The sequence below is a fragment of the Ceratosolen solmsi genome, unplaced genomic scaffold, assembly GCF_000503995.2.
Source record: "Ceratosolen solmsi marchali unplaced genomic scaffold, CerSol_1.0 scaffold10, whole genome shotgun sequence".
Lineage (NCBI taxonomy): Eukaryota > Metazoa > Arthropoda > Insecta > Hymenoptera > Agaonidae > Ceratosolen > Ceratosolen solmsi.
This window is the reverse complement of record NW_011948412.1, coordinates 21040258-21056507: the sequence shown is the minus strand read 5'-3', so window position 1 is coordinate 21056507 and position 16250 is coordinate 21040258. Positions and strand designations below refer to the sequence as shown.

The 16250-nt window shown below is 29.9% G+C and overlaps 2 protein-coding genes across 2 annotated transcripts; both read left to right on the top strand.

Moving 5' to 3' along the window:
• Nucleotides 1-3797: 3797 nt before the first annotated feature.
• On the top strand, nucleotides 3798-8490 carry LOC105365909 (uncharacterized). Its single transcript, XM_011504198.1, has 4 exons — nucleotides 3798-3855; nucleotides 6665-6841; nucleotides 7343-7457; nucleotides 7960-8490. The coding sequence occupies exons 1-4, from the start codon at nucleotides 3798-3800 to the stop codon at nucleotides 8102-8104; spliced, it is 495 nt and encodes a 164-aa protein (XP_011502500.1). The 3' UTR covers nucleotides 8105-8490.
• Nucleotides 8491-11055: 2565 nt separating this feature from the next.
• Nucleotides 11056-13005, top strand: LOC105362023 (uncharacterized). The gene is made up of 2 exons (XM_011499351.1): nucleotides 11056-11600; nucleotides 12781-13005. Exons 1-2 carry the CDS (start codon nucleotides 11298-11300, stop codon nucleotides 12985-12987), a joined length of 510 nt encoding a protein of 169 aa, XP_011497653.1. The 5' UTR covers nucleotides 11056-11297; the 3' UTR covers nucleotides 12988-13005.
• The last annotated feature ends 3245 nt before the right edge of the window (nucleotides 13006-16250 follow it).

The window sequence follows — 16250 nt, the reverse complement described above, 5'->3', positions numbered from 1 at the left end:
TGCCTTTCTATCTCTATTTTCTCTGGCTTTGGTAAGGCGCGATCGGGACGGGCTCTCATACATAATCCAAGAGTCGAGTGACTCCTCCGCGACAGCTAAACTCGTGAAACGCCACTTTTACCTCGTTGACAAACAGCCTCCATAGAAAATCGAAGGAGACGAGGGCTCGCGAAGAATAGCCGTTTAAAGGTGATCGCAAGCCCGTCCGTGGCTTCCGCTCGCTTTGTTAGGGACGCAGAGGAAACTCGATGGAAAATCGTTCCTTACTTAGGCGACTATGGGGGCGATACGTGGCCCTAAAGCGCGATCATTTTTATTTGTTTTTTTAAACTCCACTACTACCTAGCCTCACCTCAATTTCCTTAAAAAACTAATAGTTACCCTGACCTTAAAGGCTCGAAAGTGATGCGCGCGGGTGTGCGATAATAAATACCTCCGACCTCCCGCTGCACCACCATACGCACATTTCGAAACCGTTCCACACTTGACCAAAACGATGTTTATTTGCACTTTCTTAGAACAACGATATAAACGAGATTTTATCATTTATTATTACGCTGATTTATGAAATTGCTGCCCCAGCATAATAATCGATATCTCAGCTGTTCTAAATATTCAATTTCAAAAAGTATGAGAAAAGTTATGTCTATATATCGCAAATCTATATTCGTGATATATTGGCTATTCTGCCTGATAAATATTGACCTCAATAGATAATAAATCTAATAAGAATACTAGACAATCATTACAAAACAAATGTCTAGAAAAAAATATATCGATAGCTAATCGTTTGCCGCTCTTTAAACTAAATTATAAAGATTGTAATGGAAAGTAGCAAGAGGCTGTTTAAATATCATGGGTATAAGCACGGATGATAGGAGTCCCCCATTTGAGTCATTCTATTTAATATCGATCGATAATAATTTCACTTATTAGTAACGAAGGATCATTTTACGATTTAATGAGTAATTCATTAAATCATGACGAACACATTAAACTTTGTTAACATTTTTTTAGTTCTTAATAAAAAGTCTACACGCTCTGCGGTATAATATTAAATTATACAATGATTTAGTGAAGTATATTCTACAATTCATATCAATAACAAAGTATGTTTCTTTTAAGAGAAACTACAATTTAAGTCATAAAGCAACAGTTTTTTCTTTTACATATAAATATATATATATATATATATATATATAGATCAATATGACGTATGTACGTATCGATAGAAAGATAAATAAGAAAGTTAAATAAAAAATGACATTATATAAGAACATTTCTTTCGTGCGAATAACGTTGACATTTTATTTTTAATATAGTCGATAAATAAAGTATACGAGTATATAGTTCTATTTAAATGGTTTATCGTCAATTTTCATTGCCATATTATGAATATTATTCATTTCTAATAATTCATTTACAGTTTATTGAAATAAGTGAAAATATTAAAAAGTCTATTATACGCTTTACATTAAAGATTTATGACGAAACATAGAAGTAAATATGATTTACTTCGACGAATCATAAAATTTGCGTTTTCAAAAATATAGTCGCCTTACTGCTGTTAAGTTCATTCACAAAATAACTCTTACTATTAAATATTAAATTATCAGTTTTTTTTTTTTTTTTAATCAGGAGTAGCAAAAGAATCATGATCCACGTCAAACATTTGTGTAGTAGAAGCAAAAAATCATTTTTATTCATCCTTATTACTAACAAGAATATTCCTTATTGTTAAGAATATTGAAGATCTTTTTAATCTATAGTAAATATTTTTCAACAATTATTTCGAAATTTTATCGAAAGATATTGAAAAAAGGTTAAAAAATCTGCATAAATGTGTTTGTTAAAACAGAATTTTGACAGTGCATATAATTTGAAAAGTTTGAATTATAATGTTTCTTGAAAGAATGCAATACCATAATTATCTGTTTTTCAAGGTGAAGAATTTCAAAAAATTTTTGTATAAATCATGCATATTAATAACATTTTTTTAAAGAATATTATAAACAATTATAAATAACGCAAATACAAATGCTTTAATAATAGAAGATGTTCATGTATAAAATTGTATCTAATCTTTTATATATAAAAAAAAAAAAAAACAAGAAATACAAATAAATTAATAATGGTAAAATAAATTATTAAATAAAATATTATCTTTTTTCATATTATCCAATGCAAATTCATTTGTCAAACCTATTTTATTATTAGCTATTTTTTGTCTATTCTAACATCAAAGCTAACGTGCCATTGTATAGTGATAATTTTTGGCTGGTATACGTGTCAGATAATAACTGTTGTCCTGGACATTGTCGATTCCGAAGTTGAAAAATAAGAAAGCTTCAGCTAGCTTTTCCTATATACTGTGTATTTAAAATTATACTCTCCATTATAATAATTATAAGGATCTTCAATTTCGTGCAATATTTCTTTGTTCGCTATTTATAGGCAAAGTCCACAAAATTCAAAGTTGAATTATAGAATGTTATATTCATTAATTAAGAGTAATGTTGATTCCCAGAGATATAAAATATAAATGTTACGTTACGCAGGTTATTGAAGTTTTACATAAAAATTCCTATACCGTTTCAAATACGCTTCTCTAAATTTTCCAATAATTATATATTTATATAATTTACTTGAAAGATATGTATATAGGTGTAAATTTTAAAATGCAAAAAAAATTTTAAGCAAAAGTAAAATTCTAAAAATTTTACTGTGATAGAATAAATTTCACTCTTTCTATTTGTATAAGTAACGCCAACGCCATTTATGTATTGATACTAATGTTTTGTTAACGCAATAATAATATTACAATAAGTTCAGAAAAAATGCAGTCATTTCCGATATATATATAAACTCTTTTTTGCTTTTATTAACATTTCAACTCTTAATGATCAGTTTTGTTGATAATTATTATTTGCAAGTTATACGTATGTCAATAATAAATAATCTTCATGCAATATCAGTCGCGAAATTAGCAAAATTACTCCCTCCACGATAGTTTAAATCATACTTTCTATTATTGAAAGTATCGTAATTCATAGATTCGTATGACATTAGTATAATAAGAATGTAAAACATTAATGCGCTAAAAAATGATGACTAGAAGCTATGAAAGCTCAGGGATTGATTAATAATATCAAAACCTAAATACTTTCCACCACTTACCTTTCAAAAGGTATAAAATGAGTCTCTAGCTTATCAACAATATTTCCTACCAACCTTACGGCCAAACTCCAATACGCTAACGTGCCATCTCAACCTATTATAATTATGTTAACACGCGAACGGGCTGAACAAGGAGGTTGTTAACATACATTCGGTGCTTAAGCGTTGGCCGATCGCGTGCATGTGTCACGGGGTTAAAAAACGATGTACTGCGTCGGCTCCGTTTTTTCGTGATCGCTGCGCTTTCGTCTGCGCGGGCGCGCGTATTTGCGTGCAAGCGGAGCATCTCGCTCTTATCACTCGAGCAGCTTAAAGCACTTAGAAGAGGAGCAAAAGAAAGCAGGTTGCCGTCGCCTTTCATAGGCAATTGGCGCGTGTGTAAGATAGTCGCGGTTAATCGTCTCGTTGCTCCGCGTCGCTGACCTGCTTCTTTGCTTTAATATTCGCGTATATCCGTCGATCGCCGCTTCCGCATTGGTCGAGCGCGATCCAGGGATTTAGACGCCGGCGTCGCGGTTACCCGGGCAACCCCTGGCACCACAGACGACGTCCCTTTACAGGCTCAGTGCGACCATGGAAGCCGCGCCAGGGTGTTGTTGTGGGCTGCCACCGGCGCCAACATGAATCCGGCTGCCTTCAACTGCTGCTGCCTCTTGATCCTCACCACCCTGAGCCTTGGTGAGCACCGAACCTGGCATTCGCCCCCCCCCCCAAACCCCTCCTCCCTTCACCCATTTAACTCAATCTGTCTCTCTCTCTCTCTCTCTCTCTCTCTCTCTCTCTCTCTATATATATATATATATATATATATATATAAATATGTATCTGTATCTTTGTGTGCACGCGTGTACTTCCGAGCGCGTATGCAAGCAAGGATCGTGGGATGTTGAAGCTACGAGGATATTATTAGACTGTTTTGAATTTTATGTTTCTTAGAATGGCATACAGGCTTTAATAGTTCCTTGGTAATGTACAGGCGTTTCTTAACTGACTCGAAGCATAGTGAGATCGCGAGAAAGTAAATGGCCATATACAAAAATAGTCGCTTACAAAATCATACGTGTTAAGAATGAAATTTCTGGACTTAATTTATATTTGCCAATCTTTCTTCGGATGTCGGATCAATATTTGTACGTTAAAAAATGCAATTCCTTTTTCCCAGTAGAAAACAATTACTGCACTTCGTATTCCAATTATTTATTGTTTCCAATTATTTTTTATGTGTAAAACGATAAAACTATTATCTAAAAGTCCTTGACTCGGAGAAACATTTCCTTTAATGCTTTTTCTTTAAGCAGTCTCTTATAAATTTCGGCAAAGGCTTATTATAATTATAATAGAAATTGAGACGTTTATTTATAATGATAACGAAGCAAACTTTAGACAATGGGAAATGTTTATTGATGGAAAACTGAGCAAGTCCCACCGCTTTAAATGAATTGTTAAAGTCACGACAAACAAGATGAGTACGTATATCATAATTACTTCTAATTAAACAATAATCTCTAATATAATGAATATTCCATTGTCCTAGTTTAGAAAAACATAATAAATATTTTAAGCTGTAACTTAATACTTTAATATTTATTTTTAAGTAGCGTGAAAATTGGGTCTACCATTAAATGTTGAAATTAAATAAATTTAATAAATAATTCAAGTATTCAAATATTTCCTCGAAAGAGAATAAATAGTGCAAACGTGAGTAAAAGACGAAATGAGATAGAATTATAATATCGAATAAAATTTTCTATTGACAGAATCTTAATAATTGTTTATTATTAAGATATTCACTGTCAATTCAAAAACGACTGACCAGGGTATAAATAATTCTTTAATTAAAAGCGAGAAAATACGATTAAATAATCTATCGAAAAGTTTTTGAACTTTGATAATCATTGATAATAATAATATTGCAAATATGCTTTCAAATAATAATATATATATCTTATTTACTTCTGATTCTATCTTAATAATTATTTTGTACTTCGGCCACATTCAGTCCTTCGTACTAATTTGGTCATAAATGAACAAAAAAAAAAAAAAAAAAAAAAAAAAAAAAAAAAAAAAAAATAATAGGTCAAAATTATTTGTACTTCTATTGTATTGTAAATAATAATACCAAATTCTAAAATTCACAAAAACTGTCTGATAATATTTTAATAGAATTCGGATAAAAGCCTTAAATTGCTGGTAAAAAAAAAAACGAAAAATTGTTATATAAAAGTTAAACTGTTATAAAAGATTTTGAAAAAAATTTTTAATTAAAAATGTTGTTGAAAATTTACTTAAGACTTTTATGAAATTGTCGATTGAGTTTTTAATCAAATTTTAAGGCGAAAATTAAATAGTCGGTGTATTCATTAATATACAGAATATACAAAACAATTTTTTTTCATTTATTTATCTATTAATTTTTTTATTTTTTTTTTATTCACGTTTTATATTTAAGTTTTTTTGATTAAAGTGTATGCTATTGAAGTGTTAACCCTATTATAGAAATAGCATATTTTATGATTTGAAGTATATAATTCGCTTATAGCAGAAGCTATGTATTCAAGTTTATAAAGTAATAAGATTGATTCTGTAGCCACGCAAATCTCGACAAGTAAGAGCAGAGAGTAATAAAAGAATATAATAAAAATATTAATTTTGTAAAACGCGAATAGATACAAATGCAGTAATTATTTGCAGCTAAAAACAAGTACAAAGAAAATTGAAAAAATTAAAAACATAGCACAATTAGTGCAATCCATTTTATTTGTTTTATATATAAAATTCTTTTATTTGCTTTATAATTGCGAGCGCATATTATTAAATTATTAGTAAACGATTTTCCCATATTTATTTAATGTAGTGACAAGTAGCAAAGTAATCTAAAACTAAACCAATATTTGTCGCACGTTCAAGCCAATAACTAATCAACGTGAAAGCTCTCAACATGATATACATTGAAGATTAAGTATTATAATCATTGCGCAGTGAAGAGTCAATACAAATAATAGTATAATGGAAAATGTAACTAATCATAATAGTTCGATTTCTAAAAGCTTTGGTCTTAATAATGGTAATCTTGCATTTACAATCATCCTGCTGATTATTAGGAAAATACATTCTTTATCAATATATTTTAGTTGCATTACATCGGAAGCACGAATTTCTAATAACATACGAAAAAATATATTATTTAATATAAAGAGCATAAAATAAATGATTTTTTTTATATTTATGCCGCTAACATTTAACGTTTCTGAATTACATGCTGCACTCGGAGAAATTTTGCACGGGGATTCGACCTTCAATTAACCCTCTAAATTTGTCTCACGTATTGAAATTCATAGTTCGTATTGCAACAACCCAGTTAACTTCAGTTCCTCATAGAATAACCATGACAACAGAACGACAATCTGCGATTACCAGACGATCCTTTCCAGACTAACCATCGACCCTCCCTAAGTTCTGAAATATTGACATGGCCACGATATTGCAGGCAGTGCTATCGACTGTTTCAAGTGCGTTTCGATCGGCCGTGACAACGAGGCTTGCGACGACCCTTTCCACAACAACGGCAGCCTCGAGTTCCTCCAGTCACCTTGTCTCGGAGGTCGCAAGGGTCGCGACGGACTTTTCCCCGCCACCGCCTGCATCAAACTCGCTGGCGTCTACGGTGAGCTCAGGAAGCCGGACCGACTGTAGTTGCTCGGTTCCGATGTAATTGCACGCTCTGCACTAACGACAACATCGTTCGAGGCCGATAGTTTCGTAAGGGTACCGAGTTATATCCTAGGTATTTTCACGTGCGAGGATCGATTTCTTAAAATGCTCTCTTTAAATTATGTAAGCGACTGGAATCCCGAGAGAACCATTAACGTGCACGGCTTAATTATGCATATTTCTCGGTTTCGCAAAGTAGCCATAATTTCAATATTTAATTGAAGTCCCAGTGTAAGAATAATTAACAGTTGGGAACGGCGTGATCTGCGGAGGCATGAAACGATAAAAATCTTTATGCAGCTACTGATAATCGTGTGATTGGCGATGAGACGCGATTTCGGATAGATACCCGCTACGGCACCATGACAATCCATCACCTACAAGCGAATTAAGTCTTGGGGTGAAATAGTATTAAGCTATTAATGAACAAATTGAAAACTGATCTAATTTACAGCCGATACTGGTGTTTCGTTGACGGTGCGTAGCTGTGCCTTAGACAGTGGAACATTAACGACGGATTCCGAATTAATAAGAATGTCCCACTGCGGTGGATTTTACTTTGAAAACAGGTAATTCCAAAATCTATATCAACTCCCAATCGACTTAGCTTTAATATCTTAATTTAAAAAAATGCTACCCGAAGCTCCTCTAAAAATCTTGCATTCTTTCAGCACCATACTTTTTAACGCGAAAGATTTTCTTTGATGAATCCTCAGCAAATTCAAAATAATATTGTGTCTTGCGCGTCGTGAAAGGTGCGCTAACATTGCAACACTCGCTACTACGTGCGGTTACTACGCGAATTGCGGTCATGCTCGATATTAAGCGGGTTTTCGGTCTAAAGGAATCTCGTGGTGAATACCGACCGACGCTGGCTCAATAGCATTATCATTAATTTCACGAGGTGCATGATAAGCCTGCGTCCCAATAATTTTCCATTTCCACCTATTAGCCCGCAATATCACACGTAACGTATACGGTAACGAGTGAGGACACCAACTACTAGCCACAAGCGCGCGCACCTATCCAGCGACTTTCTCCTACTATCAAGCGCAAATGTCGTACTTTCAGGTATCTGCGTGGCTGCGTGCAATCATGCAGCGACGCCGACGCTTGTAATGCATCCCGAGGTCGTGGAGCCTCGGGACTCCTACTGCTTGCCGCCGTCGCCGTCGGCCGCGAGATGACACGGAGATGCCTTCGAATGTGCGCTTAGGGCGACCTCAGCTGCGATTTAAAATCTGGACTTGGTCGTCCGTCTGGTCAGGGGAAGATTTGAGTGATGAAACTCACATTGTAGATGTGATCGGGGATTCTCAATCGACGTGCCCGTGCAAGTCTGTTTGATAATACAAAAACACGCGCTTTAAATTATGTTTAATGGAGGAATACGCGTTTGTATGTAAAGGCCGAACTTTCCCTCGAGAATGTATTGGAGATGGTGATGAGTATTTGAATATCTTTTGTGTAATTCGAACGTTGGTAATTATGTTTTTGAATTGCAAAAATTGCAAAAAAATTAAACCTCTACCTGTACTTTTATGCGTTTATTCGTTTTGGATTTTTGTAAAATTATTTGTGATCGCTATTGGTGTTGTAAATTTTATGAAGATAGAAGTCGAGGTTAAAACTATTTTTGCTTGAACTATATTTTATATAATTTTATTCTATTGATATCGGGGGATCGAGCAAATATTAAAATTTGATGTAGATTAGAAGGGATTATAATGGGAATTAGTATGTGCGTTATTTTTATGACAGATTATAAATACATTGGATATTAAGAAGCTGTATCGTTATCAATATTCAAGATACATTTTATTTGAAAGACTACGATTAATGAAAATAGTCATTATAACTAAATACCGGAGTAAAATCTATGTTGACGAAATACTGCCTTATTAGATTATTGTGATAATTAACATAATTAACGTTTTATTATTACAATATGAAAATGTTAGCTCTCGCGATAGTCAATTAATCCACTTAATTGACTAAATAAACTTTTCCCAACTATTTGGTTTATAAGCCTTCAAAGTATTAATTATTATTTTTTAAGAATATTTAAATATACTATTGCCAATGCGCTTTTAAAAATATATAAAAATGTATGTGATATTTAACGTATGTTGTTCATCCCCGTATTTCCATGGTTTTTAATTTATTTTCTATTTGCGTAAACAAGAGTACGGCCGTACTATATAGTATATAACATTGCGTACTTCGGATTTCATTTTAACGTTGTTTGCACAGTTTCAAAGTCTTATGGATTAATGTACAAGATCAAACAATTCAGAATTAAGTATCGCGAGATGTTGAGAAAAAATTTAATCAACATCAAAATTGTACATAATTCTAAAGCCATTACATTACTTCCGAAATAATTACATTATTTCCGAATTTGATTAAATGCAATTTGCGTTTAATTTTAACATCATTAAATGTGATTAAATTTAATTTAACAAAACGATGTTTCGTGCATCTGAAATTAAATTATTGAATGATATTATTCGGTGAGTGGTTCATTGTAGAAGAACGAATTTCAAATAAAATTACGTTTAGGTAAGCTGCGATATAAAGATGTGAAGTTCATATAAAAGTCAAGCAAAGAGAGAGAACATTGATTCCGATAACTCGGTGGAGACACGGTATAGAGGAAGCTGAAAGAAATTCTTGGACGAAACTATGAATTTTGTGTATAAATACATGAGGCGAAAGTAAATACTCAAATGTAAAGAACAAACGGGTATAAATAACATTAATAATTATATTTCCGTATTTGACCAAAAACTGAATAAAAATGCAAGTTTTTAATCATACTTTTTGATTAAAGTTTATTAAATTTATTATATTAGTCTAAACTTCGTTTAATGTACTTTGAGACCAAATGCACTCGTTCTTCGTTACATTAAACAATCGTTAATAATTGAATAAATTACTGCTCTTCGACAGCTCTAAAAGTACAATTGCAATAATTATTCCTTATCTTGTCTTGCATTGCATTTTCTTATAAACAACAAGCAAAACACAATCGTGCATGGGCTAACTTCAAGCCATTAGTGACGATAAAAGTTACCTTCGTCCCAGTACCGGGGCATCGTTCAATGGCTTCACTTTACATTCAAATCATTGAATCCAGTTCTGCCATGCGACATTAATCGTCACGGCTGCAAAAGCATATTAATATATAACGTGAAACCATCGAATAAAATTCTATAGTTCACTGGTGATGTCTTGTAGGACACCTTTTACTCGTCGATCTAACGAGGTTAATCGGCTTCACGAGGTGGACCAGTGCATCGCGATCATGGAAACAACGATTACGAATTGCGATCAGAGAAAGGACGCGGTAAGAGAAATTGTAAAATAGATAATCTCAAGGTTTATTCGATAATTGAATTGAATTACACAGAAGGATTACACAATCGATATTTTGTACAAAATTGATATTGTTTGCTGTTGCTTACATTAATTAAGCATGCGATTAATGTGAAAATTTAAAACAACCTAGCTTATAAATATAAGTGTTTTATTGTTGTAAGTATATACAAAAGTTTTTGTTTACTTTTAGCAAGCCAAGTCATTTCTGACAGGCGTCCAGCTAAATATATTGTAAACATATTTCAATCTTAATCAATTGTTACTCAATTGTAACTATTTGATACTCTATTATAATAATTAAAAAATTCGTATTTAGAATTCATCATACTATTCTATTTTACATTATTATTATATTAAAAATTGTGAAAAATAACTTAGCAATTCAGATTAATTAATTTTCTACTATTGCTGAATTATGTAAATAAATTTAACGATTTTTTCTATGTATGCCAGTTCATATGTAAATTTTTTCAACTCATAATTTTATTAAATTAGCCTATCAACAAATTAATGATAAAATTTTATAAACATCTTCATCAAAGTACTAAATTGTACATTCCTATAAATATTTTCAAATATAATACATATTTATAATTTTCAAAAGGCTTAGGATGATTTTTTGGTAGAATATATTAGCTCGATTAATATTTATTCAAGTATACTCGATCGTTATTTCGTTATAAATTTTCATTGGAAATAAGTGTATTGTTCATAGAAATATTCTGTAAATCAAGAGCAATACCCAATAACATATAACAAAGGATCCTTCGATCGTTCATGATTATTAGTAAGAATTATTTAATTTTTTACTTTTTTTGTACTTTCAAATTACGACTTTTCAATGGAAGCATCGTTAAACCGAATTATTGCTACATAATGGGTTGGTTAAAAGTTAATTTGATAAAACTAATTGGTATTTTAGCTAAAGATAATCAATTTTATTTATAAACGACAGCATTTGTAAGAATTTACTACAATAGCAATTGGCCCTTATCTCAATTTGCAAAAAAGAGATTGTCAATCACTCAATGCAAAATAGAGTTATTCATGACTACTCGAATGTGATGATTTCTCCTAATTCACTTCTCTTTTCGACTTTCGTTAATTACGAAAATGAAAATCAGGGCTCGACTTTGGGTCAGCTGTTCTCGTGGCCTATTCATTTGCTGTCCTCAATCTACTTTTGGCTCACCTTCGAACTCAGGCAAATACTCGAGGAGAAAATTAACGTTCCTTCATCGTCGGACGACTCCTCGAAGTTCCTATCGAGCGTTGCTTCGTTCGTCCTTGGGCTCATCCTTGTCAAGAACTACGGCGATTCGTTCGACAACGTGAGTATATGTAAAATCCGATATTGGCTTTGCTGTAATTACTCACTTGTCAAAGAACTTTTAACTTTGAAATGATGCAAACGAATGGAGTGTTGCTTTATAATTACAGCCATTTTTTGTATGATTCTGAGAGAAGAGTGTAACCATTTTTATATATACGTGCCTTTTTAAATATAGAAAAAATATTCGTTACTGGAAAAATAATGACAACAAAGAATGTATATCACTAAAATTAATAGAACGTTGCGTGCTTCATCGTGCAAAAATAAAAAATTAGGAATCTATGTTTAATTACCTTACGACGTATAAAAAGACTTTACTGATAAAAAGATTTAGTGAGATAATTCAAAGTTCTTTTTTTAATAAAAGTACTCCTTTCCATTTTATAAAAGCTTGAAGGAAAAAATGATGGAAAGCACATCTATTCAAGATAAAATATAATAAATAATAATCATTTCTTTGGATTGATCATGAATTGGATTGATTATACTTTCCTCATAAATGGAAATTTAATTTCAGAAGATATATATTTATCTTTAATAAAATTACGCATTAATAAAATAATCTCTCATTCTATGAAATTAGTTTTTTCTTTATACAACAGTTTACTTTATGAACTGTTCTAGAAATAAAAATATACCTTATAAATAGAGCATAAGGATTTCTAAATATACCAGATTATATAAGAAAAATTTTTTATTATCATTGTAAATGACTATTTATATAGTTTTTGCAATCTTTTATTTAAATTATCATCGTGGAATATTAAATTTCTTCAAATGAAATTCTATCATTTATATGTACATACGCTCGTTTTGAAGGAACATATAAATAATATTGTCTACCTCTTTTTTGAGGAAAAATACTTCGTCGATTACTTCGAATTACGATTCACTTAACTTGGTATACAATTTTTTTACAATAAAAGAATCTCTTCTGAATGCAAGAAACGGAAAAAATCGACAATTGTAATTCAAAAATAATAAGGTAAATTTGTATTCATAAGCTGAATGGAACAAAAATCGAGGGGTCCATTATCATATTTCTTTCCAAAAATCTGCAATCATTTTTTGCTCTTCTCACGTTACCACCTGTGTAGTGCCATTTTATTTTTTTCGCATCTTTTGAACAGACTTGAGATTCAGGATTCGATGCGATTAATGGATAATAACCATTGCAGATGATCTCCATGTGTCTCGGTAGTTGGGGCAGCGTGACACGTGACTTCTTCAACCTAATTACAAGTTTGAGCTTTGACAACATTGAGCGTGTGGCGATAATATGCGTCGTTATCATATTTTGGATCGGGGCCTTCAGGATCGTCTCTAATGTTATAAAGAAGTTCACCGAGGCAAAGAAAACTTGTTCGTTTGAGCATACCCAATAATCTCTTTTATTCTTTATATGTCGTAAATATTGTCAAAATACCATTCACTCATTAAAGAACTATTTTAAATTTTATTCGACGATTCGCTAATATATATTTTATTCTACGATGCTTATAATTATTATTTAATATAAGTAAAAAATTACTTAGATCAATTTTAAGGCATTTAAAATGTCAAATTCATATTATTTATGATGCTTTGATAACATCATTTATGGGGAAAAAAATTTACCAAAACAATATATATTCGTAATTTACTGAAATCTATCTAACGACGTAGATAAATTGAACAAATGTAACTTTTTATTTAAAATTAGCTATTTAGATTTAAAAAATTAGTATATTTACATTTAATTTGGCATGTCACTACAATAATTGCAAAGTTATTTTTTACCCTTTTAACTTATTATACACTAATATAAATTAATAATTATTATTTTGTAATTATTTTTTAAATGCAATTTATATATTCAAGTGTTCTTGACCGCTAAGAATTTAAACTACTTTGGTCATTGGAAGATAAATATCGTTTTGAAAGAATTATTATAATTATTATAAAAAAGATTTATTAAGTTACTGTACTAATTCATGAATGTAAATTTTTCTTTTTAATCGCATTTTACTTTTACGAATTCTTAGTTAATATAAGTAAATATATTTCTGAAAAATTTAATATTTCCAAATTATAATTAAATGTAATTTTAATACATAATCGTACATTATTCAATAAGCTCAAGATGAAAAAATATTTTATTTTAGTTCTTTTAGATTATTTATTCAGTTAAAATAGTTAAGTAAAGATTATAATAAGAAAAATAAAAAAATCAATCTGAATCAAATCGAATTTTTTTATAATTCAATAAGAATTTCTCGACAATTCCGTAATTGAATTCGCATTGAAAATTGTCATGTATCCATTTCATAGTGAATCATTTCACCGAGTAATTTTTACTTTGAGTAAACGTAACGATTCACAATTCGACAATAATAGGACAAAAATATTATTTGTCTTCTATATTAAATTATGGGAAAAAAATTTGAAAAAATATGAATAAATTTTTCAATGTAGCTACAAAGTTAACAAATTAAAAATGTAAATATAAAAAAAAAATAGAGATAGATACATAAAAAATTGGTATGTGAACGTTTACACAATATTTACATATTTTTTTAATAAAACATTCCTTTATTCAATTGTTTTTTAACAAAATATATAATAATAGTTTTGATTGCAACATTTTAAAATAAACCTAATGTACGATCAATATTTTAACAAAAGCAAAAACATTATCTATTCAATAGTGATCGATTAAATATTTATATATTTATAATTTTAAATTATACATAGTCATGAAACAATGCACGTTTTTACCGATTATGTATGTTGAACAATTTCCATGTGTACTCATAAGAATCATCGTCGTCGAACAAATAATCTGTTTTCGTAGTACAAATATTTTGATTCAATCAATCCAATTTATTTTCTAATACAGGTTTATTGATATGTAAAAATGATAAATTGGCGTTATTTTGTTCATTGTTTAAAAACTATAAATCAATTAGTTACAAAAATGTGAAACGAATGTATTACCAACTTTTAAAACTTACTAAAGTATCTGTTCAATAAATGTTTATCGATAATTAAATATGTATTAAATTTTACAATTTTAATTTAGATCGATTTTTGATTTTCGAAATTTGCTTTTAATTGTGAGAATTTACAGTGGTGCACTCTTGATTAATTTTGTAACAATCCCATAGAAATGTAAAAACTTAAACCATATCTTTACAAATTTAACTTACATTATTTTGTAAACAAATAAAGTATTGTTAAAATATGTGAAATTGCAACTAAGATCAATTTATCTAATCAAATTTCCTATGAAATAATTTACAACTGTGAATATAAATTATTAGTATTTAGAGTTGTATTGTCTACAAAATATTCAAATAATTACCAATGTGTTCACTATTATTCTCAAGATGAAAATTAAAGAATAAAATAATGTGTAATTATTTACCTATATCTTTAAGAAATTCTTCAGCCAAATGCATATTTTTTGTTCGCTGCACTCGAAAAATAAACTGACTATTTATTCTACAACTTATTTATAAAATATCGGTCATAAAACTGTTATATTTAAAATTTTTAATTTATCGACTATAATTGTTAATTTCGAACACAAAGTAAATACAAAACGACTGATCCGCAATCGCGAAATACTAACTAATCCAACGATTTACCTACTTTCAGAAATCCTTGATTTCGCACTTACATGTAAACAGTAATCGGGCCTAATGATATATTTGGCTTCAATTATAATCTACGAATCTGTGCGTTTTGTATTTATGATGATAAATATGTATAAATTATTGAATAGATTTTAATGCGAAAAATGAGTTTTTAAATTATTTTGATTTTGCAATACTCTATTGTTCTATTATTCAACATATAATTTTACATTGTTTTATGAGTTTTGAGAATTATAAATGAGGTTGAAAAAATAATGATGAAGTATACGAAGTTTCTATATTTATATACAATGTTTTATTGCTTAACTTAAAATTCAAAAAAAAAAACTTTCAACTAATACAAGACATAATTGTCCTATATACAATATTAAATACTTCTATCATTATAAAGACTATATTAATTACAAATGTTTTTCTATAATTTTGGTATAAAATAACTTATAAAATACATTAATAATAAACACAATAAAAATAAAGCATAAGTATAGTTGTTTATAAAGTATTCGATATCCATATAAATTAGTCTTTTTTACTATTGTCGTTTACATAAAAATATATTCAATAAAATACAATAATAAATTAAATTATAAAAGGCCGAATTCAATCGCAATAAGGCCACCGAATAATACTTTTATTTTACATTAATAAGAAGTTTTATGATTATTTACGTGGTCTTTTTGCAAATCCATCAATTTTTTCCTATATTGATATATAAATTATAATTAAAAAAATATTCTTCTCTCAATGCATTTGTTGGATTTTAACTCGTTGGAATAACTCGTTGAGTATATTCCTTTACTCTGAAAAATTGCTTAAATTTAATTTAGAGTTTGGCTTGAAATTTAATTCTATATAAATACATACATATTATTTAAATGCGGCGGAATAAAAAGATTTTTTTGCAATGATTTTACACTATTTATTGTGAAAGGCGTAGAAAATTTCACCGTCACACAAATCATTTCAATAAATTCTTTACCCACAATGTAAACGAAGATTGTAAAGACTAT

Bases quoted from the DNA above. Each gene is read 5' to 3' on its own strand.
- LOC105365909 (XM_011504198.1), top strand. From the start codon at position 3,798: ATGAATCCGGCTGCCTTCAACTGCTGCTGCCTCTTGATCCTCACCACC. The intron at 3,856-6,664 runs GTGAGCACCGAA...ACGATATTGCAG, and splicing joins CCTCACCACCCTGAGCCTTG to GCAGTGCTATCGACTGTTTC. The intron at 6,842-7,342 runs GTGAGCTCAGGA...TCTAATTTACAG, and splicing joins CAAACTCGCTGGCGTCTACG to CCGATACTGGTGTTTCGTTG.
- LOC105362023 (XM_011499351.1), top strand. From the start codon at position 11,298: ATGCAAAATAGAGTTATTCATGACTACTCGAATGTGATGATTTCTCCT. The intron at 11,601-12,780 runs GTGAGTATATGT...TAACCATTGCAG, and splicing joins ACGGCGATTCGTTCGACAAC to ATGATCTCCATGTGTCTCGG.